A 23804-nucleotide genomic window follows, 5' to 3' on the forward strand; every position below is an offset into this window, starting at 1 on the left:
GCCACGGTGTGGGTGGTGAGACAGTAATCAGCACACCTGCTACAGTTCTGAAAGCACACCTGACAGACGGCACTGACCGTGGTGGAGGCCAGCCCACGTGATTAGGAGGGTGAACTCCCCCCGGTCAGAGGGGCTGGCTTGGGGGAGACCAGGCTGTCTGAGATGCCTGCTGACGTCAGTGGGGTTGACCGTGGGCAGCGGGAGTCCATGGCAGAGGTCTGGGCTGGAGACGAAGGCTGGGGAGATACCAGCACAGACACACGGAAAGCCAGGAGGTGGGACAAGGCCGGTGAGAACTCAGGAGGAGTGGGGGCCACACACGGACCCAAAAGCGGAGCCAAAGCGGTCTGACTCCAGTACCTGGGCCCGGGCAGGGGAGGGGGGTGGGGATGGGGAACACACAGCGCTGGCTGCAGCAGACCCCGATGCGGACTCCAGCAGACAGTCGCTGTGTCCTCCACCCACTCTCGGCCACAGCTGACTGTCCGTCGATGGGCTCCTCACCCAGATGGACCAACCAGAGGCCTGTACATCACGTCTGGAGCAAGGATGCAGGCGGTCTGGCTTCCCAGTGTGACTGAGACCAGGGCAGTTGTGGGACCCTGGGGCCACGCTGCCCGGGAGGCAGAGACAGCGGTCACGTGGATCCTGAGAGGAGGAGCAGGGGGAGAAGGGGGGAGCAGTGTGCACATGGCCCCTGGGCTCCGCACGGCGCCTGGTCTGAGCTTCTGTTACTTGCCATCGTCAATCCTGGCTCTAAAGGGGTGCCTGCACCCCCCGGGGCTGGGGGATCTGTGTGTGGTGGCCCCCTCAGGGTTCTCTCTTCCCTCCCTCCCTTTGGGGTGGGCTGATGGCAGGACCCTGACCTTTACCCCCTCCAATCCCCAATTCCCTGCCTCCCCCACCCCTGTACTCCCCGAGACCTCTCTGTTGAAGGCAAGGAAACAAACCACAGGGCTCTGAAACCATCCATCGAGTTTAATGCATCATAAGAAGGAAACTACATCGGCATATTTAAGACAAACACTGTTTCTCTATCCTCACTAGCCATCGGACGGTCCTCCCTGGTCCAAAAAAAAACTAAGTCTCAGGACACATCGGCAGCTACCCCTCCCGGGTCCAACCTTTCACATCCTCCCATTAACAATTTCTTTAAAAACGTAATTCAATCCATCCGAGAAGAAAAACCAACCAACTTAAAAAAAAAAAAGGAACCTGAAGACATTTACATCGCAAGCCACGCGGTAATGCATAATTGGCATCTAGAGTAACCAATATATAAGACGTGTGTCTCACAGCTCACTTTGTTCATCAATAAAAGAATATAAAAATCTTGTTCAACCCAGTGTTGAGTGTATTAAAATAGATCTGTATCGTACAGCACAGTTTCTCCCGGAGTCGTGGAAATGACAGGAGGGACCGCTAGCGGGCTGTGTGGGGTGCCGGCCAGCCTCCTCGCCGGGCACCTGGCATCGTGCGTGCGTGTGTGCGTGTCTCGGGCCACGTGTGCGCACGCACACGCGTGCCCTGCGGTCGGCACCGTGTGATATGCTGGGGTGGGAGCCCCGTGGCTCCCAGATGCTCATCCTGTTGTGCTAAGTTCTAAGTCCCTCGGGGACTGGAGAAGCCGCAAGGGGTGACCAGCCTGCACAGCCCACCCCAGGCGCAGGAGCCCTCCCTCCGCTTTTGAGGAGACTGTGAGAAGAGGGACCCTCCAGTCTCCCGAGGCCACTGGTCTCTCTCCCTCCCCCCCCCCCCACTTCTTAAAAGCCGCTCTGGGTCTCTCCAGTTTGGCAGCCTCCCCCTCCTCCCGAGGGGGCTTCCGTTCATCCCTGGCAGCAGAGACCCCGTGAGCGGGAAGCGAAGTCACCAAGTCCCCTTCACATTAAATTATCTCACAATAAAAACGCCGTACAAAAATGTAAAGTTATTTTTTTGGCATAGTGTCTGTACTGGCAAGAAAAGAGGAACGGAATATCTTATCGGCTCTTCGAAAGGAGAAAAGAAAAGGCTTCGGTCATTAGGGTGAACGATTCAACCCCAGATGGAAAACCTGCCAAACGACTCCCCAGCATGGCTGCAGCTCCATCTCGCCCAGAAACTTCGTGAGAAAAAGACACCGAGGGCAAGACGAATCCAAACAGTCAGCAGAGGCAGGAGGAGGCGTGAGGCGAGGGTGCCCCCACGATCAGGGGCCAGACAGAGGCAGGCCGGGCGACAGCAGCGTCCGACCCCTCGGAGCGTCCTTCGAGTTAAACAGCTGCGATTCTGAATGCTAATAATACTGACGATGGGGCAGGCGTCTGGAAGGCCTGGCACACACCTGGCGGCCCCGTGAGGGTGGGCGGATGGCGGAGTCTACCTAGATTTGCTACCCACCTCTCGCTCCAACTAGCTCTACTACTCAGCTACGCCGTGTCCTCGGCTCCCCTCCCGCAAGCACGTAGGGCGCCTCGGCCCTGCTCTCCCGAGCAGGGGTGACTCAAGGCCGAGGAGACAGCTGTGCCCAGAAACCGGAGGCTTGGACAAGCCCCCCCAGCAGCTGGGAGCTGACTCTGCACCCCCAACTGGCTTTCGGGCGTCCTCTCTGACGGGAAGCAGGCAGGACTCCATCCCGACTCTCATTCAGCTCCTCCTCCCTTCTTTCCTGGTCTTAGTTTTGTCTGAAATTCATAGTGTGTATGAATTAAGGCTGACAGAACCCTCAGGTCTTGCGAGCAGGGTCCCAGTGACTTTCCGCGCGTGTGAAGACGGGTCCCTTGGGGGTCAGTTGTGCCCCTGGGGGTGCTGGAGGGCAGAGTGTATGGCTGCTGTTGAGGGCTTGGTCCAGGGCCCTGTCAGCAGTGGGGCGGGGCTGGTGGTCGTCATGGTGACCTGGAGCATCTGCTCACCCTGTATCAGTCTAAGGAGGGCCCGCAGGCGGTCCAAGGACGACTGGGTGCCCCTCTGCCGGGCCAGCAGGCTCGTCTTGAGCTCCAGGCATTTCTGTTCGGGGAAGGTGTCAGAGAGAAAGGTCTCAGCATTTAGTAATGCAGGCCCCTGGGGTAGCCACCGCTTAACCCCTTCTCCCAAAGCCCCTCCCTTCCCTCGCAGAGGCTGAAAGAAACCAGGAAGAGGGCCTCACACACCAGTCAGAAGCAAAAAAAGGAATTAAATGGCAGTCAGATCCACAGGAGAAGTTGGTTTAAAATTCAGGGCTGGAAACGGTGTGTGTGTGCAGGGACGTGGGTACGTGCTCCCTTGTGGGTGGGGGGCTCCCAGCTGACCACACTGCTCCCCCCTCCTGCTGCAGGAGGCGCGGAGCCTGCTCTGGCTCAACTGCAGCCCCTCGGAAAGACCTTGAGCTTGCTGGCCAGTTCTCTGCTCTTTCTCTTGCCCGCTGTGTTCACAGCTTTTTCTAGCCTTTTAGGTTTCATGGCATCACAGTAAAGTGGTTAGAATTTGAATCATTTGCTGCTCAGACAAATAACTTCAACTTCCTGAGGTTGTGTCCAAAACTCCAAAATAGGAATAATCATAGGGCCTCTTCACAGAGTTACTGAGAGGATTAAATGAAATATGACATTTAAGGAGCTTTACCAGGGCCTGACACTGCTGCCACCATCATCACCACCAAGTTCATCACCATCACCATCACCACCATCATCACCATCACCACCATCATCACCATGATCACCACCATCATCAAAATCATCACCATCACCACCATCATCACCATCACCACTGCCATCACTACATTATCACCGTCATTACCATGACCACCAGTACCACTACCATCACTACATTATCACCATCATCATTACCACCATCATCACCACCATCATCAAAATCATCACCACCATCACCACCATCACCACCATCATCACCATCACCACCATCATCACCACCATCATCACCACCATCATCACCATCATCACCATCATCACCATTACCACCATCACCACCGTCATCACCATCACCACCATCATCACCACCATCACCACCATCATCACCATCACCACCATCATCACCATCACCACCATCACCACCACCATCATCACCATCACCACCATCACCACCACCATCATCACCATCACCATCATCACCATCACCACCACCATCACCATTACCACCATCATCACCACCATCATCAAAATCATCACCACCATCACCACCATCACCACCATCACCACCATCACCACCATCATCACCATTACCACCATCACCACCGTCATCACCATCACCACCATCATCACCACCATCACCACCATCATCACCATCACCACCATCATCACCATCACCACCATCACCACCACCATCATCACCATCACCACCATCACCACCACCATCATCACCATCACCATCATCACCATCACCACCACCATCACCATTACCACCATCATCACCACCATCATCAAAATCATCACCACCATCACCACCATCACCACCATCATCACCATCACCACCATCACCACCATCACCACCATCATCACCATTACCACCATCACCACCGTCATCACCATCATCACCACCACCATCGCCACCATCACCACCATCACCACCATTACCACCACCATCACCACCATCACCACCACCATCATCACCATCACCATCATCACCATCACCACCACCATCACCATTACCACCATCACCACTATCACCACCACCATCACCACCATCACCACCACCATCATCACCATCATCACCACCATCACCACCACCATCACCACCATCACCACCATCATCACCATCATCACCACCACCATCACCACCATCATCACCACCAGTACCACTACCATCACTACATTATCACCATCATCACCATTACCACCATCATCACCACCATCATCAAAATCATCATCACCATCACCACCATCATCACCATTACCACCATCACCACCACCATCATCACCATCACCATCATCACCATCACCACCATCACCACTATCACCACCACCATCACCACCATCACCACCACCATCATCACCATCATCACCACCATCATCACCACCATCACCACCACCATCACCACCATCACCACCATCATCACCACCACCACCATCACCATCATCACCATCATCACCATTACCATCATCACCATCACCACCATCATAACCACCATCACCACCACCATCATCACCACCATCATCACCATTACCATCATCACCATCACCACCATCATAACCACCATCACCACCACCATCATCACCACCATCATCACCATCATCACCATCACCACCATCATCACCACCACCATCACCACCATCATCACCATCATCACCACCATCATCACCATCACCACCATCATCACCATCACCACCATCATCACCATTACCACCATCACCACCACCATCATCACCATCACCATCATCACCATCACCACCATCACCATCACCACCATCATCACCATTACCACCATCATCACCACCATCATCACCATCACCACCATCATCACCACCATCATCACCATCACCACCATCATCACCACCACCACCACCACCACCACCATCACCATCATCACCATCATCACCATTACCATCATCACCATCACCACCATCATAACCACCATCACCACCACCATCATCACCACCATCATCACCATCACCACCATCATCACCACCACCATCACCACCATCATCACCATCATCACCACCATCATCACCATCACCATCACCACCATCACCACCATCACCACCATCATCACCACCATCATCACCATCACCACCATCACCACCACCATCATCACCATCATCACCACCATCATCACTATCACCATCATCACCATTACCACCATCATCACCATCACCACCATCATCACCATTACCACCATCACCACCACCACCATCACCACCATCATCACCATCACCATCACCACCATTACCACCATCATCACCATCACCACCATCATCACCATCACCATCACCACCATCATCACCATTACCACCATCATCACCCCCATCACCACCATCATCACCGCCAGTACCACTACCATTACTACATCTTCACCATCGTCACCATCATCACTACAGCCATCATCACCATCACCGCCATCATCACCATTTACCACCACTCTACAGAGAAGAAACCATCATGTCCCCTTTATACAAGAAGAAACTGGGGTTCAGAGACGGGGCTTTGCCGAGGTCACAGAGCTGAGAAGGAGCAGAGCCAGATGTCCAGCTGCTTGATAACTATGTGTCTACTGAGTCGCAGAGCTGCCCTCTCCACCTGCTGACCCCCTGAATGACATTGCTGAGTCCGTCCTCTTCTGCGGCCTCAGTAACCAGAGAGTAACACTTTGATCTGTGACATCCCGTGGTCCCCAGGGCAGACCCGCCGGCCCCGCACACCTTCACAGCCGAGGCCAGGCGCCGGTCTCGCTCCTCCAGTTGCTGGTGCTCGCTCTGGAGCTCGCTGCCCCTCTGCAATAGCTTCTGCTTCTCCTCTTCTTTGACTAGGAAAGAGGGAGGACTAGGAAAGGGCCTGGGTCCCAGGCCCCACGGGGAATGGCAGGTCAGCTGGGGCTGGGCCGTGGCTGAGCAGGAGAGGCAAGAAGAATCCTAGGTCCGTCCCTAGAGGTCACTCTGGCCACATCCTCCTGCAGGAGCCAGAGGCTCTGGCCAGGTCCACTCAGGATTAGTCCCAGGCTCCCTCTTTCCAGAGCTTTGGATCAGAACAGCCTCTGCTGGGCCCAAAGTGAGTCCAGCAGTCCAAGGGTGGGGTTGAACAGAAGGGCGTCGCTGCCCCTTCCCGGTTGCCGGGTGTCTCACCTGTCTTGTGGGTGACGTAGGAGTGCACGATGGCCAGCATCCCGGTCCAGGGCACGCCTCCATCTTTCTTTAAGGCCTGGAGGGCAGATGGGGGGCTGAGCCAGCGGACAGCCCAGGGCCTGCCGTGCTGCGGCTGAGGAACCCGGGGAGGGCGGACGGGGGCACAGGGGCACGGGCACAAGCTCTCTGGGCTGCCACACCCCCACCTCCTCAGGTCCCCACAAAACCCGGTACAGTGGGAGCTCAGCGAGCGTGTTCTCTGAAATAAAGAGGACTCCGTGGAAATAAACAGTCTTCCTCATTGAAATAGAGAGGATTCCCCAGTGACTTTACAAGTAACACGCTCTATAGAAAAGCGTATTGTCAGAACAGCACTGAACCTTCCCACCACCCAGCCACACACAATATTAACACCTGAAAGTATTTTCGCCCAGGTTTTCTATTCTGCACCCTGTTTTTCTCAGTCAGATGGCTAATGATCAAACTAAACAGCAGCTACAGAACCTGTTTTCTTTTAATTTTGTAAAAACGTAATCCCACATAGTGAACAAGTCCCAAAGAATCCCAAAATCCTTGTAAAAAAATATAATTTTCAGTGACCCCATAATATCTCACTGAGTAAAGTGCCAGAATCTATTTCACCAACTCTTTGCGGGGAAGCCAGGCTGTTCCTATTTTCTTCCCTTTTATAAAGAAAAGCTGAGGGACTTCTTTCTGCATAGAACTTTATGTGTATTGAATTATTTCATAGGTTCTACTCCTCAAAGCAAGGCACCAGGTTTAAAAAGGGTACACATTATTAAGGCAACGTCTAAGAGTGTTCATTTCACCACATCATTGCCAGAAGGGAATGTTATCATTTTTGCTAATTTGATGGTTTTTCATTTGCATGTTGCTATCAGTAAGATCTGGGCTTCCCTTGTGGCTCAGCTGGTAAAGAATCTGCCTGCAACGTGGGAGACCTGCATTTGATCCCTGGGTTGGGAAGATCCCCTGGAGGGAAAAGCTACCCACTCCAGCATCCTGGCCTGGAGAATTCCAAGGACTGTATAGTCCATGGGGTCACAAGAGTCGGACACAACTGAGCAACTTTCTAACATGTTACCTGGTGCTATTTTTTGTGGTTTGTGTTATTAGTACACTAAGTTGGAATCGCTAAGTCAGCTGCAGAGGGACACCTCTGCTCATTGTACACCCATGGTCCTCAACCGGCAGTGTCTGAGATAGCCATGACGGGGGCTATGATTGGCATCTACTGGGCAGAGGCCAGGGACACCACTGAACACCCTATGGTGCACAGGACAGCCCCCCACAACGATCATCCCGTCCCAAAGGTCAGCTGTGCTGAGGTTGCAAAGCCTGATTCTCTACTTAGCCCCTCTTCTCACCCCCTGCCCCTCACCCGGCTCCAGCCTGGTCCTCCCCGTCTCTGCTCACGGTAGGGATGATCTAGGAAGCAGGGATGGTTTGAGCAGCCTCAGATGATGTGCCCAGTGAGGGAGGGCCCTGCAGTTCAGGGAGAGGGTGAGGGTCGGGTCGCCCACACATGGACACAGTCTCCCATACCTTCTGCTGGCATCTGGGGCACACCCACACGCCCTTGGGCACCGTCTTCAGGGGCGGGTCCAGGCAGCTGAGGTGGTAGGCCCCCGGGCACGTGCCACAGGGCTGCAGGTTGGCCCCTCGCTTGCAGGCAGCACAGAGCTCATCGTGGGTGATCTCATTCTGGAAGAGATGGGAGGGTGGGAGGCGGGTCAGCGGACTGGGAGTAGGGGCGGGGGGCAGGCAGCTGCCACCCCGACTTGCCTGGGACCCAGCTCTTCCGCCAGGGTTTTCAGCATCTCTGGGAGAGAGGACTAAGCCCCGAGGACAGGGGATAGTGAGGTGAGCACGGGCCCGCAAACCAGGAGGAGCATCCCCGTCTCCTGCCTCAAAGCCAAGGCCCCCAGCCTGTGCGCTCCACGCAGCAGGACTCAGGCTCACGGCACCTCTGGTCCCCACGCCCTGGCCGTACAGGAACAGGGTGGCTGTGGACAAACGTTACCGCCGCCGGCATGGACCCACGACACCTCAGGGCTAGGGCTGCAAACAACATGGTCTAATGGAAATGTCATCACATGTTGCTTTTTAGTGGCTTACTGTGGCACAAAGGGACCGGAAATTTAGAATTAGATCTGAAACTTAGTAAAGAAAAACACTGAATAAACTCTGAAGAACTCAGCAAACACCCTGGGAAGCAGGGGCGTGGTGTGTGTGTGCTGGGTGGGGTTTCAAGGGGTCACGGAAACGTAGGTGTATAGGGTGGGACCCTGAGACCTGAGTCCAGGCCCTAATGAGGTGGGGAACGAGGACCAGCGAGGGCCAGACAACCCCCTGGCCCTCAGCATCAGCTGCTGCCGTGTGGGCTGTCGCAGCTCCAGGGGCCCCTGCGTCCAGAGGGCTCCTGCTTGAACTGTGGGCTGAGCCCTGTGGTGATGCCCGACCCTGTGGGGCAGGCTGGAAAGTGGACTGGTGCTGTACAAAGCCCTCAGCACCGAGGGTGGGCCCAGACCCACCGCTCCATTTCACAGCAGCAGGACACTGGGGCCCCGGTCCCTTGCCAGGAGTGACCCTACCTGGGCTCTATGGAAAGCATGTCCCACCCACCCAGGTGTGAAGACCAAGGGACACGTACCTTCCAGCAGGGGTCCTCATTGGCTAGCACAGGGAAGAAGGGCGGAGAACATGTTAATGGCCATGGGGAGCACTGATCAGGACTAGAGTCCACAAAGCCCAGTGTGTAAAGGGTATGATGGAGTATCAAAGGCCCCAGTGACTCCTGGGTCCTCACCAGGTGCATGCCGGGAGTATCACAGGCCCTGGTGACTCCTGGGTCCTCACCAGGGGCATGATGGAGTATCAAAGGTCCCGGTGACTCCTGGGTCCTCACCAGGTGCATGCTGGGAGTATCTCAGGCCCCGGTGACTCCTGGGTCCTCACCAGGGGCATGATGGAGTATCAAAGGTCCCGGTGACTCCTGGGTCCTCACCAGGGGCATGATGGAGTATCAAAGGTCCCGGTGACTCCTGGGTCCTCACCAGGTGCATGCTGGGAGTATCTCAGGCCCCGGTGACTCCTGGGTCCTCACCAGGGGCATGCTGGGAGTATCACAGGCCCCAGTGACTCCTGGGTCCTCACCAGGTGCATGCTGAGAGTATCACAGGCCCTGGTGACTCTTGGGTCCTCACCCAGGGCATGCTGGGAGTATCTCAGGTCCCAATGACTCCTGGGTCCTCACCAGGGGCATGCTGGGAGTATCACAGGGTCTGGTGACTCCTGGGTCCTCACCAGGGGCATTCTGGGAGTATCTCAGGCCCCGGTGACTCCTGGGTCCTCACCAGGGCATTCTGGGAGTATCTCAGGCCCCACTGACTCCTGGGTCCTTACCCAGGGCATCATGGGAGTAAAGTCTCTGCCCTGGTCATGGCCAGAAGCCATCAAGAAAGAGGTTCATCGTGGCCCCCTAAGCTCCCTGAGGAACATGACAGCAGTGAGCTGTTCAGTGGAGAAAACATTGCTCCAGGGATCCCTCAAAGTGACTCACTGTCAATTCATTTCCAACCATAACCCACTTCCATTCCAGTGAAGGATGGCCAAACCACATAATTTAATGATCTCAAAAAAAGTTTTCCTTCTAATTTCTGGAAATTATACTGTCGAGTGGGAAGAACAGCTCCTGTGTGTGCACCGCGCTCGACAGTCACACAGTGCTGTCACATCCACCCTGCTGTCCCTGGCCCAGCTCTGAGAGGCCAGTGCTGTCAAGGGCTGGTTTTACACAGACCAGCAAACCGAGGCTCAGGGAGGTCATGTGCCAGGTGAGGGTGAGGGCAGCGGTGCGCAGAGGCCCGGGGAGCCCGCTGGAGAGCAGCTGTCCAGCCGTGGCTGCGGACGGGGCAGGCCGGGTAGCCAGGCGGCGGCCCACGCCAGGAGGTGTGGCCCAGCCCAGCCCCACAGCCGCCCTGCAGAAGCGCTTACCTCTCGCTGTGAGGAACAGCGGTGTGTTGAGATAGTTGGACGCCAGTCGCTTCCTCTGCGGAGACAGAAAACCAAACTGAATGACAGGCGGCCCTTCTTGGTTGACACGGACCCGGCCCAGGACTCACCTGGGACGGTCTCCCCACCCTGGGCTCTGGACTCCAGCCGGACACCCGAGACCAGGGGCAGAAACAGGCACAAACGTGGGCGTGGGGGACGGGAGAGGCAGATCAGCCAGGGCAAAAGCCAGCGAAGGCTCTGCCCGACAGGGCCATCACGGCTCCCGTGGCCACTCCCGCCTCTTTCAGGAAGGACGGCTAGAGATATCCAGGTGGGGCAGATCAGTAATAAAGCGGACATCTGGCCGTCCATCCGTCTGCCTCCTGAGCCTTCTTTCTCAGCAGCTTCTGGGCTCAGGTGGGGAAACGAGGCACAAGAGGGACTGGCTCCCCAAACCCCACTTCTTAGCATGACGTCCAGGAAGCTGACAACAAAGAGTGGCCCTTGGCTCATCACGTGTAAACGGAAGAAGTTTCCAGTACGTTCCATAAGGTGACTTCAGTCCTGGGCTTTAGCAACGACAGGCCACGTGGGTTCAGACCTTGGTGGTTCAAGGCGGCTTTGGCTGTGGCAAGACAATGGCTGTAGACTTGAATGACGGGTGGTAAATCCGTCTCTCTCAACATGTTTGGGTCGCGTTCAGGTCGAGAGAGATCCACAGAGCCACATGTGTGTCAGGACTCAAGGTCACAGGGCTTTTCATCAGCTCTTGATTCGCTAATCAGGTCATTTCCGGTCAAGGCCACAGACTTCGGAACGAGGTTACGGCCTGGCCCCCAGAGCAGGGGGCGCATCCATCGTGAGCACAACCAAGGGGACGGTGTCTGTCCTGCACAGAGGACATGCCGTTTCCGTGCCTAGAGATGGAGGAACAGCTCGGTGCCTCTCACAAATGGGGCCCAGCACCCGGGGCACTATCTCAGGACACAGCGTGCTCAGCAAGTCAGGGAGGAAGTGAGCAGGTGTGAACATGAGTGCGTGCTGAGCAGGAGTCGGGAGGGTACCAGCGAGGACAGGAAGGTGGGCTGGGGAGCAGGCGACAGAGACACAGGGCGCTCTCCCCACAGGGCACCCATGGGCGTCCCCTCCCAGTGAGGTCCAGCTTGTGAGCTGCAGACGTGGGACAACTGGCCCCAACTCAAGAATTCCCCGAGGGAAGCAAGCGCAGCATCTTCCTGTCCTCCTCCGGGCCCCACAGGGCCTCACTGGTCTCCCCGATGTGCCAGGGCCTGGGGTTCTGCCAACTTGGCTCCACTTCAGGGGGGCCGCCAGACTCCAGGGCCCTCATGAAACAGCTTCCCTTTCAGGGCAAGATTCCAGGGGGTTTTTCGCAGGAAAGCCCAGAGCATCTGCAGCCCCAGCAGACCTGGTTTCTAGGAGATGACATCTGGATTCAAGTCGAGAACTCTGGACTCTGATGTTCACGGACAAGGCAATCCCATTCTGGATTCAGTCCCTCCCTGGGAACGCGATGCTGGGAGGGGCCAGGTGCTCCCTGGGCTGCGTCCTTAAAGGGCATCACCTCCTAGTAGGCTGCAGCCGACCTCGGGTTGGGGGTGGTGGTGTGTTGGATGGGATTTGGATGAAGGGGGCATTCCCTCCCTTGGAGTTAACTGTCACACCCTATTTGACCAGCTTCTGCTATCCGAGGGGAGTGCACACTGCCCATCATGAAGAAGCAGTCTTAGAGCTACGTGAAGGGAACTGGGGCTCAGGGGCTGAGGGGGAGGGGAAGGCGGGCATGCTAGGCTTCGCCCATAGAGGGAACTCAGTGAAGTCAAAGCCACTCCCTCCCCTCCTCCAGCCAACCCTTCTCCCCAGGCTCACTCAGCTCCAGCCCCGCCAGGCCCTCCTCTTTGTGGTCTCTCTTGAGTCAGGAGCTTGGGCTGAGTCGGCCAGGCTCCGGTTGGGCCCGAGGGGTCCCAGGAGGACCAGGGGCCAGCGCTGCCTGCGACCAGACCTCATGCCGGATCATCGGGACGAAGAAAGGGAGCCGGCCGTGACCCGCATCCAGCCCCAGCCCCGGGGCAGCCCGCCTGAGAAGCTACAGACACGGCAGTCCTCTGCCTCTGTCTCTCACCAGATTCTGAGCCTAGGAGGTCAGGGCTGTTCACTGTACACCCTGAGCTCTAATCTGGAGGGGCAGGTGAGGAGGCCGGTCCCGGGGAGCCTCCCCCCACCCCTCGCCAGGTGTGCGGGTGGCGGGCCCCTCACCTCTGTCTCCAGGAGGCCGCTGTAGGCGGGGTTGGCTGTGCTTCTCCGCTTTCGCTCCTGGCGTTTGCTCTGGATCTCTGGAAAGGCCCAGATGCAGCAGTTACGGGAGTCTTCCTGCCCTGGGAACCCTGGATGCTTCCTCCACGAACCCTGGGCACCGCCTCCTGCCCCATAGCCTCTCTGCCCAGCATCTGGGCCCCAGAGTGGCCCTGAGTGGGCTGGGGGCTCCAGAATTGTTCACTCTGAGGCAGGACGGAGCTGCTGACCTCAGGATGAAGGACTGACTGAGCGGAGGGTGGGGGACGCCCAGAGTCCAGGCACCCGCTCTCAGCACGGCCCCATGTGCCATCCTCCGGTACCAGGGACGTCTGGTACCGGCCTGGGGACGTCTCTCTAGGGACCCTTAGGACAGCTGGTGCCTGATGGTCAGCCTGTGGCCAGACTGAGCTTCAGAGTGAGGCTGAGGGCCCCTGGGAAGGCAGGTGCCCGCTCTGCTCAGCCAGCCCGGCCCTCTTGACAACAAACACGGTCCTCCCTACGGGGCCTGGCGTGATGAGCCTCCTGGAGCTCGAGAACTGGGTTTTCCCTCCCTTTTTCCTTCTCCCTTTTGCTTTGACTGCCAGGTGGGCCCTGTCTCTCTGTCTGTAGCTATTTTGACTTATATCTTAGTCTCTGTTTCTCGGATCTGATTTCTCCTTTGAAACTGTCCCAATATTATTCGTGTATGTCCCATAAGGCATCTCAGACCCTCTGCGGAACAAGTTAGGGTCCAAATAAACACACACAAAAATACTTGGGGTATCATAGGCAGGAGGGAGCAGAGTTTGCAAAATGAGGACTGTTTATACAAGTTATAACAATCGCAAATGGATTTGCAGAGTGCTTTTAGCTCAGTCGCCACGACAACCCTGCAAAGTCTGAGGAAGTGGTTTTCCTCGTGTCATAGATGAAGAGACTGAGGTTCTGAGTGGGGAAGGAGTTGGCCCAAGGTCGCCCAGCTCTAAGCAATACGGCCAGAACTTGAAAACGGGACTTCCGACATGACTGTTGGGGCCAGTTCCACCAGCCCAGGCTGCCTCCACGGCCCCAAAGACAGAGCAGAAACAGCTCTCAAAGGCCGCCACTCACAGTCGGATTCCCTACACTCAAGTTCAAGCAGGAGGATTCAGACATTCACAGAACTCCTTCCAAGAAGGCAAGGGGGGCCATGAGGGGAGGGGTCTTCGGATGGGACATTCCCACCGGGGTCAGGTCCATGCAGCAGGGTATCTGAGTGGCCGGGCCATGCCCCGGTCCCTTCCCCCCACCAGCTGCCATGGAAAGGCCTGGACCCACCCACCTAGACTCGGCCGGGCACGGGGTGGCCTGGCCAAGGCCCTCCCCTCCCCCTGGCTTCGTGTGCTGTCCCGGAGAGAACCTTTCCGAGATGAGAGCTGGTCAGTGCCGCGGGCGCTGGGGTAATCAGTTCAGTCCCTTCCGTCCCTCAATCTTAAGAAGGAAAAGCAATCTAGTTTTCCTTCCTGAATCCAGGTCTCCCTGGGGTGCAGGGGTGTTCTCACTTTATAAAATGTCTATAGCAGTGAGGCTGGAATTGTAGGAAAACACTCTGGGTTGCGAGCCAGGAGATCTGGATGCCATCCTGGGCCTGATAGTGACTAGTCGTGTGACCCTGAGCAAGTGAATCAACTTCTCTGGCCTCCGCTTCCCCACACGTGCCACGAGAAGGATGATTTTCTGCTTCCTAGGCCCTGAGATTCTACGACAATGCCCAGAGCTCACCTGTAGCTGCTCTCATCGGTGGAGTTAAACAGCACCTGTAGTGTCATGCCGACCTGTCTACTCAATGTGCCAATTTCCACCGACCGGTCTGGGGGCGGACATGAGCCCACAGGCCAACTTGACAGAAGGTGAGGTGGCTGCTGCTTCTCTTGGTTCTATCCAACAATCCCAGGAGGAAGAGTTGGCTATTATCCCATTTTATAGATGGAGAAACTAAGGCCCAGAGGAGCTGGGTGACTTGCCCAAGCTTGAGCTGTCAGTCATGGCAGAGCTGGGCACCCCGATCTTATCACTTCACTGTGCTGCCTCCAACTGGGGGGCAGGGAACCCACAAAGTCCCTCCAATGACACACACAGGGTTCTGTGCAGAGTCAAGCCGGGAGAGCAGGTGGGCTCCTTGGTCTCGGTGATGACAACCAGGCACTCGGCACAGACCTCGCCGAAGGTGGGTCACATCTGACCGGGAACCTGAGACCCACTGCTTCTGTCTGATGCCAAGTCAGCCAGCTGACCCACCCACCCCACAGCCAGGCCTAGCCCCACCGCGAGGGTCCTCACCTTCCAGGTGTTCCGTCGTCACCAGGCCCAGCGCAACCATGAAGGCGATTTTCTGAGGGAAGGCAACAGAGAAGGGTTAGCCCAGCTTTTCTATTTGGGGGTTTCCTTGGTTTTTATCTAATGCTCTTTCGCTGTTCCAGGATCCCACAAGACATGAGTCATCCTGTCTCCTTCGTTCCTCTGGGCTGTGACGGTGATCACAAACTACAAATTTCCAGTTTTACAATAAATAATGTACAGCATTGTGACTAAAGCCAACAGTATCGTACTGTAAATGTGAAGGCTGCTGAGAGTAGATTTGAAAAGTAAGTGCTCCTCACACAAAAATAAATAACCGTGGAGGTAACAATGGATATGCTAACTGCAGTTACGGTGGTGCTCCTGTTGCAACATATACGTATCTCAAATCATTATATTGTGCACTTAAATTTATGCAAGGTTATATGCCAATTGCATCTCGATAAAGCTGGAAAACATTTTTAAAAACAAGGTGGGGGTGACTTGGTTATTTCTGGTGAATTGTAGAAAGATCCTTCTGGCTGCAGAGAGGAACTGTCTAGGGTCTGGGAGCCTGGGCAGAGGGGAGGCAGGGACGGGGGCTGTGGCAGCAGGAGTCGCAGGGAAGGAAGGAGCATCCAAGGGCATGGGTCTTGCCCAGACAGGTGGCCCAGCTGGGGCTGGGGGTGTGGCTTGGGCTGGGTCTGGGGGTGTGGTCGCGGCTGGGGCTGGGGGTGTGGCTTGGACTCGGGCTGGGGGTGTGGCCATGGTTGTGACTGGGGGTGTGGCCGCGGCTGGGGCTGGGGGTGTGGCTTGGGCTCGGGCTGGGGGTGTGGCCATGGTTGTGACTGGGGGTGTGGCCGCGGCTGGGGCTGGGGGTGTGGTCGCGGCTGGGGCTGGGGGTGTGGCTTGGACTCGGACTGGGGGTGTGGCCGCGGCTGGGGCTGGGGGTGTGGTCGCGGCTGGGGCTGGGGGTGTGGCCATGGTTGTGACTGGGGGTGTGGCCGTGGCTGGGGCTGGGGGTGTGGCCTGGGGTGTGGTTTGGGCTGAGTCTGGGGGTGTGGCCGCGGCTGGGGCTGGGGGTGCGGCCGCAGCTGGGGCTGGGGGTGTGGCCATGGTTGTGACTGGGGGTGTGGCCTAGGCTGGGGCTGGGGGTGTGGCCTGGGGTGTGGCTTGGGCTGGGGCTGGGGTCGTGGCCAGGGCTGTGGTCCGGCTGAGACTGTGTCTAGGGCCAGGACTGTGGCTGTGACTGGGGTTTGGCCGGGGCTGGGGTTGAGGTTGTGGCCAGGGCCGGGGCCAGGCTGGAACAGGGCCAGAACTCCTGCTCTAGCTGCCATTCCATGGGGCACAGACTAACCTAAGAGTGACCAGTTTGGTCAGATGCTGCCCAGGGCCAGGGAAACGAGTAGCACAGAAAAGGCCAGGCTCTGTCCTGAGGAAGCCGGGGACTCAGGGACAGGATGGAACCGGCCGAGCCTGGGGCAGGAGCCAGGCGCCCAGGGTCCGTCCCGGCTGAGCGCACAGCCCGGTGACCGCGGACACGCCGACCTCTCTGAGCCCGTCTCCTCATCCGTACAGTGAACGCTGTCACTTCTGCCCCACCCACCTCGCAGAGCAGCTGGGAGGATGGGGCGAGCAGGGGAGGAGGCATAGCTAGTGATGGAGGGTCGCTCGGCAGGGAAGCGCGGTGTTACTGCCCCGGGTCCCTTCAATGCCGTGTGTGGGTGCTGTCGCGTCGTGTGCCCGAGCCCAGCTCACCTCACAGGCAGCCGTGGGCTCCAAAGACAGTGTGTGTGCGGGCTGTGCAGAAGCCACCACACAGCTGAGCCTTACCAGCCCCAGTCGGTGTCTCTTTAGCCCCAATCCACACCCACCCCCGGCCCCCCGAGTCCATGACTGGCACATCCAGGGACATTTCTGGGGCAGCTGCTGCTCTGGCCTCCAGCACTCTTGACTTAGGTTCTTCACAAACAGGTTCAAAGGCCTCTGGGAAGCCTGCGTCTGTGCAACACAACGGCTCCAGCCTTCTTCTAAAAGCAACTTTAATAAGGATTTTTACACCAGGACGTGTTGTAATTGCAAGTTCTATTTAAGTCATTACATGTATTTACGCTAATTATGTAGTTAGATGTAATTATACTAATTGTATAAATGCACAATAATTGACTAAGATATACTTTGAAAGAACAAAGAGATGCCACCCAGAAAACCTTCCTGAATATGAAGGGTGCAGAGAACCCCATCGGAGGACAGAAGGGTGCTCATGGGAACTTGAGCTGTGACCTGGCCCCTCAGTCCCAACTTACATACAGTAGGTGCTCATTCATTGCCACCAAACAGAACGGACTGTCTCTCTCGAGACAAGATTGGGCCTGAAGCCACAGAGCAGACTGGCTGCGTCTCAACCGTGGAGAGGAGTCCACTCTACCAATTCCCAGCAGGCTTTCTAGGTGTGTCCCAGGATGATAACCAAGTCACTCTCCTGCTCAAAGACATTCCATGGTTCCCTACTACCCAAGGAATGAAGTTCCTCCCTGGCCACCTGCATCCGGGTCTTCCAGAATCAGCCTCCAATGTCCATCTTTAACCCCATGCCGAGAAGTTCTCCATAGCATCACTGACTCAGTGGACATGAGTTTGAGCAAACTCCGGGAGATAGAGAAGGACAGGGAAGCCTGGCCTGCTGCAGTCCGGGGTCGCAAAGAGTCGGACACAACTGAGTGACTGAAGACCATTCTCAGAAATTCTCACCCACATGTGCTACCCAGGGCCCAAAGAGACTGGCTGATTTTCCAGGGTGTGCCGAGTCCTTTCCCCACGTCCACGTGACTGCCTGGGCAGCGCCCTCCAGCTGACATGCCATCCCCCTGCCACTCGTCCTTCTCCCGAAACCCCATCTGTTCCCAGCCCGGTGATCACGCCCCTCCCCTCCAAGGCCTTCTCCCTCTCCCTGTGTGTTAAGTCTTTTCAGTCGTGTCTGACTCTGCGATCCCACAGACTGTAGCCCGCCAGGCTCCTCTGTCCATGGATCCTCCACGCAAGAATACTGGAGTGGGTTGCCGTGCCCTCCTCCAGGGGATCTTCCCGACCCAGGGATCGAACTTGCAGTTCTTGATTTCTCTTGCATTGGCAGGAGGGTTGCTTACCACTAGCACCACCTGGGAAGCCCTCCTTCTCCCTGGATCTCCCACAGCTCAGAATTTGTATTTCTCTGACAACACCTGCCATTTATTCTAACCCAGGTTCAAGTCCGAGTGGCCGTGCCTGTGTCTGGCGGTAGGAGCGAGCGTCCCTCGTGTTCAGACTAACTACGTCTGCCCTGTCTCACTGTCCCCACCCTCAGCCCAGAGCCTGGCTTGCAGCAAAGGCTGAGATGTGATTGACAAACAAATGACTGGATGAATGACTTCTTTAGATGTCAGCGCTCTGATAAAAAGAATCACAAGGATCTGGAGGAGCCCAGAGGGATCTGCAGGTGGTAGGTGGTCAGGGAAGGCTGCCTGGAGGAGATGGTTTCTGAAGGTGATCTTGTAAAACAAAATAGTCAGTAGGGAGAGGAACGGGGGCCAGGTAGGGGCAGTCACAAGGAAAAACTCCAGAGGGGGTGATTTTGGCCCAGGACGGCTGAGGATGCCAGCAGGAACACAAGGACGCCATCTGCTGTGACTAAAAAGTTCAATAAACAGCTGACTTTTAAGGCCTGCAGGGTCCTCCTGGGCTGCCTTCAGTCATTCGGTGAACAGTGGGGTGGAGGGAGGAGCAGGACTGCTTCAGGGTCACGTGCTGCCAAGAGCAGGGCTGTCCCCTGGACAGGGGGTCGTGAGGACAGGGGGACGGGATGGGGGACAGCCGGGCTCAGGGGTGCGGTGTAACAGCCCAAAGCGCCCAGGCATGCTTTCAGGACCTCAGCGGACACGGACTGTGGGATCCTCCCAACAACGCTGCCGGGAAGGCAGACTCACCCTCCCATCTCACAGATGAGGAAACGGACATGATGCCCTCCGCCCACGGCACACCCAGGCTGGGAGGCCAAGCCAGGCAGACTGGTCCAGGGTCGGAGCTCACCACTGCCCCACACGGCCCCTCAGCTGGCAAGACTGGGACACACAACAGCGGGACCTCGGCTCACGGGGCCAGTTCCCGCCCCAGCCCCTGCGGGGCACGTCCTACAGCGGCCCCCAAACCACCACCACCCACCTCGGGGTTCTCCTGGCTCGGGGGCCGCTCCTCCTTCCTCTTGCTGCTGGCCTGAGCCCCCCGAGATGGCTCCTCCGTGGGCGCCCGCGACTCTGTGGTGTTCTCGGGCTGAGGCTGCACTTGAGACTGAATGATGATGACCTGGAAGACGGGGTAGAGGGGTGAGGGGGAGCTGGAGGGGCCCCCGCGGGCAGGGACTACGGGATGGAGGGTGGAGGGGAGCTGGAGGGGCCCCCGCGGGCAGGGACCTCGGGATGGAGGGTGGAGGGGAGCTGGAGGAGTCCCCACGGGCAGGGACTATGGGGTGGAGGGGTGAGGGGAAGCTGGAGGGGCCCCCGCGGGCAGGGCTGCAGAAATGGGGGCCAGGTATGTCCACCCACTTCGGGAACAGGGCCTGGAATCGCAGGATCATAGAGGAATGAGGAGGGGGGAATCACAGAGGAGGCAACCGGGGCCTAAGAAGTCCTTGACTCCCTCCCTCCATCAGCAGGGACTCTTCCAGCCACCCACTCAGCCACACATTTTATTAGCTAGTTAATTATTCCAATGAATGAAACACTTCATCCGTCGAGGCATTATTCCTTTCCCATGGGTATTGATTCATTCAGCCACACGGTCCTTTTTTTCCTTTTTGGGGGGGGTGCACACCGCAAGGCACGCGGGATCTTAGATTCTGACCAGGGATCAAACCCGTGCCCCCCGCAGTAGAGCCCCCGGGACCACCTGGAAAGTCCCTAGCCACACAGTCCCCCACTCACGTATTCACTCCCTTGCACCCCACCTTCTTCCTGCACCGATTCATTCACTTGATCCCTCATTCATACACCATCCATCCTACCACCACTCATTCATTCATTCATAACCCCACCCCCATTCATTCCCTTACTGATTGGCTCAGTCTTGCTGTTCCTCCACTCCTCCGCTCTCACTCCATCCATTCACTCAGCCACTGATCGTTCCGCCGTCTGGTCACTCACGCTGCCCGGCCCCCCGTCACCTGGCCCCGCGGGGAGCCCACCCTCACCTTGTTGTCCGCGCTGATGAGGAGGGGCTGGACTTTGACGCTGTCGTTGACCACGGACACGGCGGTGCTGGGGGCCATGGCTGCGGCATTGCTGGGGGCGGTGGAGATGATGGCGTAGGCCACTCCGGCGCCGCTCAGAGGAGAGCTGACGGCGGCGGGCTCGGGCAGGGCCCGGGGCTGGCTGCCGGGCGCTGGCACATGGCTCACGGTGTTGTTGGCGGTGGGGAGCGCGGGGCTGGGGTTCTTGATACTGACCACGGTGGCCTTCTGGAATGTTGGGGGCTGCTTGGGTGGCCGGTCCCGGCCCGGGGCGACGGGGAGGCTGTCTGGGATCAGAGTCTTTGGCCTAACCTGGGGAAGGGAGGGACGGGGACACGGTCAGGCAGACAGACACACGGTCAGACAGACAGCACAGGGGTGCTGACAGGCCCGGCTGAAGAGCAGTCCTGAGCAGAGCCAGGACTTGGGGAAGACTCCAGAGCAGGGGCAGGGACATGACCTGGCTCAGGGACCCCAGTGTTAGAGGAGAGGGGATGGCGGTGTAGAGACCTGGGACCTGCTTCCGGCACCGCCTCCTCCAGGAAGCCCGCCCTGACCTTCAGGCAGGCTGTGAGGTGCTATCCCCACAGCACCCCGGGAATCCTCCTGACTCAGGCCAGTCACTCTGGGTTCACAGCGTCCTGACTCCTTGTCTGTCCCCCTCCTGGAATCCGAGCCTGCGAGGGACAGGATCCTGGTGAATTCAGCGAGGCGGGCATTCACAGGGGCTGCCACGAAGACAAGAGGGCCCGGGGCCCCTGCCCCTCACTGGGCTCCGGCTGCGGGCGTCTGTGCAGCCTGCAGCCCCAGGACAGCCAGGAGCTGGCATCACCTGGGCAGCCGGCAGCCCCTCGCAGCTCAGCAGCAGGTGCCCCACTAAGCTGAGGCCCCACCGGCAGGCTTCTGCTCCAGACCTGGCCCAGCTGCAAAGGCTCTTGTGTCCCGATTCAGCCCTCAAGGCCGGGGAGGCACCGGCACCCCCTCTGCAGAAGAGGAGACTCTGCCCAGGAAGGTTACAGGTCAGTGGGCTCGTCCAACCGCAGAGTCCAGTCTCGGGGCCCAGACTGGGGCCGGGGCAACTGGCCCAGTCTCTCCTGAATGCACCTGCTCGTCCAGAGTTCCTCACGCCGTGGTCCATACTCAAGAGTCTTCATTACATCCAGTCTGGAAACAAACTCTGCCCACAAAACAGTGTTTCTGATGCGTCTGCTCTGTTCCAGTCAAGCATAGTTTATTCCATTAAAAAAAAAAAATTCCTAGTCATGACCCACTAAACTGATTTCTCAGTTCTTCCCTGTGTGAAAAGTGGGGTCTAGTCCAGACGTCTGCTCTGGAGGGTGGGCAGGGGAGGCACGAGAGGAAAGCGACTCCCTTGTGGCTGCCCCTAAAACCTCAGTGCTGAGGGGCCGTAGACAGACAGACAGACAGACAGACGCCCCAGGGCCCGCTGCAGGCCGCTCACCTGAGGTAGCACTGCAGCTCCTTGCCTGGCCAACCTCTGCAAGGAGCTGACCTGAGGACCGGTGACAGGCACTGCAGTGATGGCTCCCAAAGCCTGGAAGACAGCAGAGGGAGGGCTCAGGAGGGACGGGAGCTGGGACGCGGCACGCGAGGAAATGTGGGGGCTGTGGGTCAGGCACAGGGTCTTGGATACAACACCAAAGAAACAGTCCATGTAAGAAGAAGTTAATCAACCGAACTTCAAAAACAACTGAAGTTGGAAAGACAGTAAGAGAATGAAAACATGAGCCACGGACAACGGGAAAAAAACACTTTGCCAATCACCTATCTGATAAAAAGACTCGTACCCAGAATATATAAAAGAACTGCCAAAATCCACTAATCAGAAAACAACCCAGTTAAAAACTGATTCGAAAAGAACAGATCACTAAAGCGATATGCTGATGGCAAATAAGTTAAGCTAATGAAAAGATACCAAATACCCTGAGTTACTAGAGAAATGTGAATTAAACAATAGTAAGATACCACTACACACCCATTCAGAGGGCGACAATAAAAAGAGCTGACCGCGTCCAGGGCTGGTGAGGATGTGGAGCAGCCCGTCCACCTCTCTTGAGAACATAAACTGGTGTAACCACACTGGAACAGTTTGGCAGTTTCATAAAAAGTTAAGTATATGTGTATTGCTATGGACTGAATGTTGGTGTCCCCTAGAACATGCGTGTCGAAACACTAATCCTCAGCGTGAAGCTTTCACGGATGGAGACTTTGTGAGTGACCAGGTCATGAACGTGGAGCTCTCTCGATGGGATTGTGCATGCTCAGTCAGTCATACCTGACTCTCTGTGACCCCAGGGACTGCAGCCCGCCAGGCTCCTCTGTCCATGGGATTCTCCAGGCAAGAATACTGGAGAGGGCTGTGATCACCTCCTCCAGGGGATCTTTCCAACCCGGGGATCAAACTCACACCTCCTGCGTCTCCTGCATTGTCAGGCAGATACTTTACCACTGAGCCACCTGGGAAGCCCTCAGACAGACACAATGAGAGACCTAGCTTCTTTTCTAAACCTAGTCTTGAATCAGATGTCAGAACATAAAACTAATTGTAAATAACAATTGAAATAACTTTTTAAAAGGCTTCGTTCCCTTCCCCCGCCTCCTCAGTTTCAGGAATTAGAGATGGTTTAGATAAGCGCTCCAGAATTAGTGCCCGCTCCAGAATTAGTGCCCTCGTAAGGAGAGATTTGAGAGGGTTTCCTTCCCCTCTCTGCCTGTGAGGACACAGCAAGGAGTCTGCCGTAGTTTGAATGTTGAAAGTGAAAGTGTTTGTCACTCAGTCTGTATCTGATATGCGACCCCATGGACTGAAGCCTGGCAGGCTCCTCTGTTCATGGGATTCTCCAGGCAAGAATATGGGAGTGGGTAGCTATTCCCTTCTCCAGGGGTCTTCTCAACCCAGGGATCGAAACCCTGTCTCCTGCATTGCAGGTGGATTCTTTACTGTCTGAGACACCAAGGAAGACCTTTGAATGTTAGCGTCCCCTTAAAATTCACTTGTTCGAATTCTAATGCTCGAAGTGATGGTGTTAGAAGGCAAGGCCTTTGCGAGGTGCTTCAGCCAGGAGGGTGGAATCCTGATGAAATGAATGGGATTCATTCCTATAAAAGAGGCTGCAGCGACTCTAGCCCCTTCCCCCAGGGGAGAAGTC

The 23804-nt window shown here is 56.7% G+C and overlaps 1 protein-coding gene across 2 annotated transcripts in view; it reads right to left on the reverse strand.

Moving 5' to 3' along the window:
• Window positions 1-1072: 1072 nt before the first annotated feature.
• Window positions 1073-23804, reverse strand: part of PHF21B (PHD finger protein 21B) — a 92756-nt gene continuing 70024 nt past the window's right edge. For both annotated transcript variants that reach the window (XM_065945323.1, XM_065945329.1), the window contains exons 3-13: window positions 22097-22189; window positions 20596-20946; window positions 19572-19712; window positions 15378-15429; window positions 13041-13117; window positions 10767-10821; window positions 9424-9446; window positions 8316-8474; window positions 6750-6825; window positions 6330-6433; window positions 1073-2985 (exon numbers count right to left, since the gene is read on the reverse strand). In XM_065945323.1, coding sequence (XP_065801395.1) covers window positions 2767-2985; window positions 6330-6433; window positions 6750-6825; window positions 8316-8474; window positions 9424-9446; window positions 10767-10821; window positions 13041-13117; window positions 15378-15429; window positions 19572-19712; window positions 20596-20946; window positions 22097-22189 — 1350 coding nt within the window. In that variant the 3' untranslated portion in view covers window positions 1073-2766. The remainder of the gene's footprint in view (window positions 2986-6329; window positions 6434-6749; window positions 6826-8315; window positions 8475-9423; window positions 9447-10766; window positions 10822-13040; window positions 13118-15377; window positions 15430-19571; window positions 19713-20595; window positions 20947-22096; window positions 22190-23804) is intronic.

Source organism: Muntiacus reevesi, chromosome 1 (genome assembly GCF_963930625.1).
Source record: "Muntiacus reevesi chromosome 1, mMunRee1.1, whole genome shotgun sequence".
NCBI classification, from domain to species: Eukaryota; Metazoa; Chordata; class Mammalia; order Artiodactyla; family Cervidae; genus Muntiacus; species Muntiacus reevesi.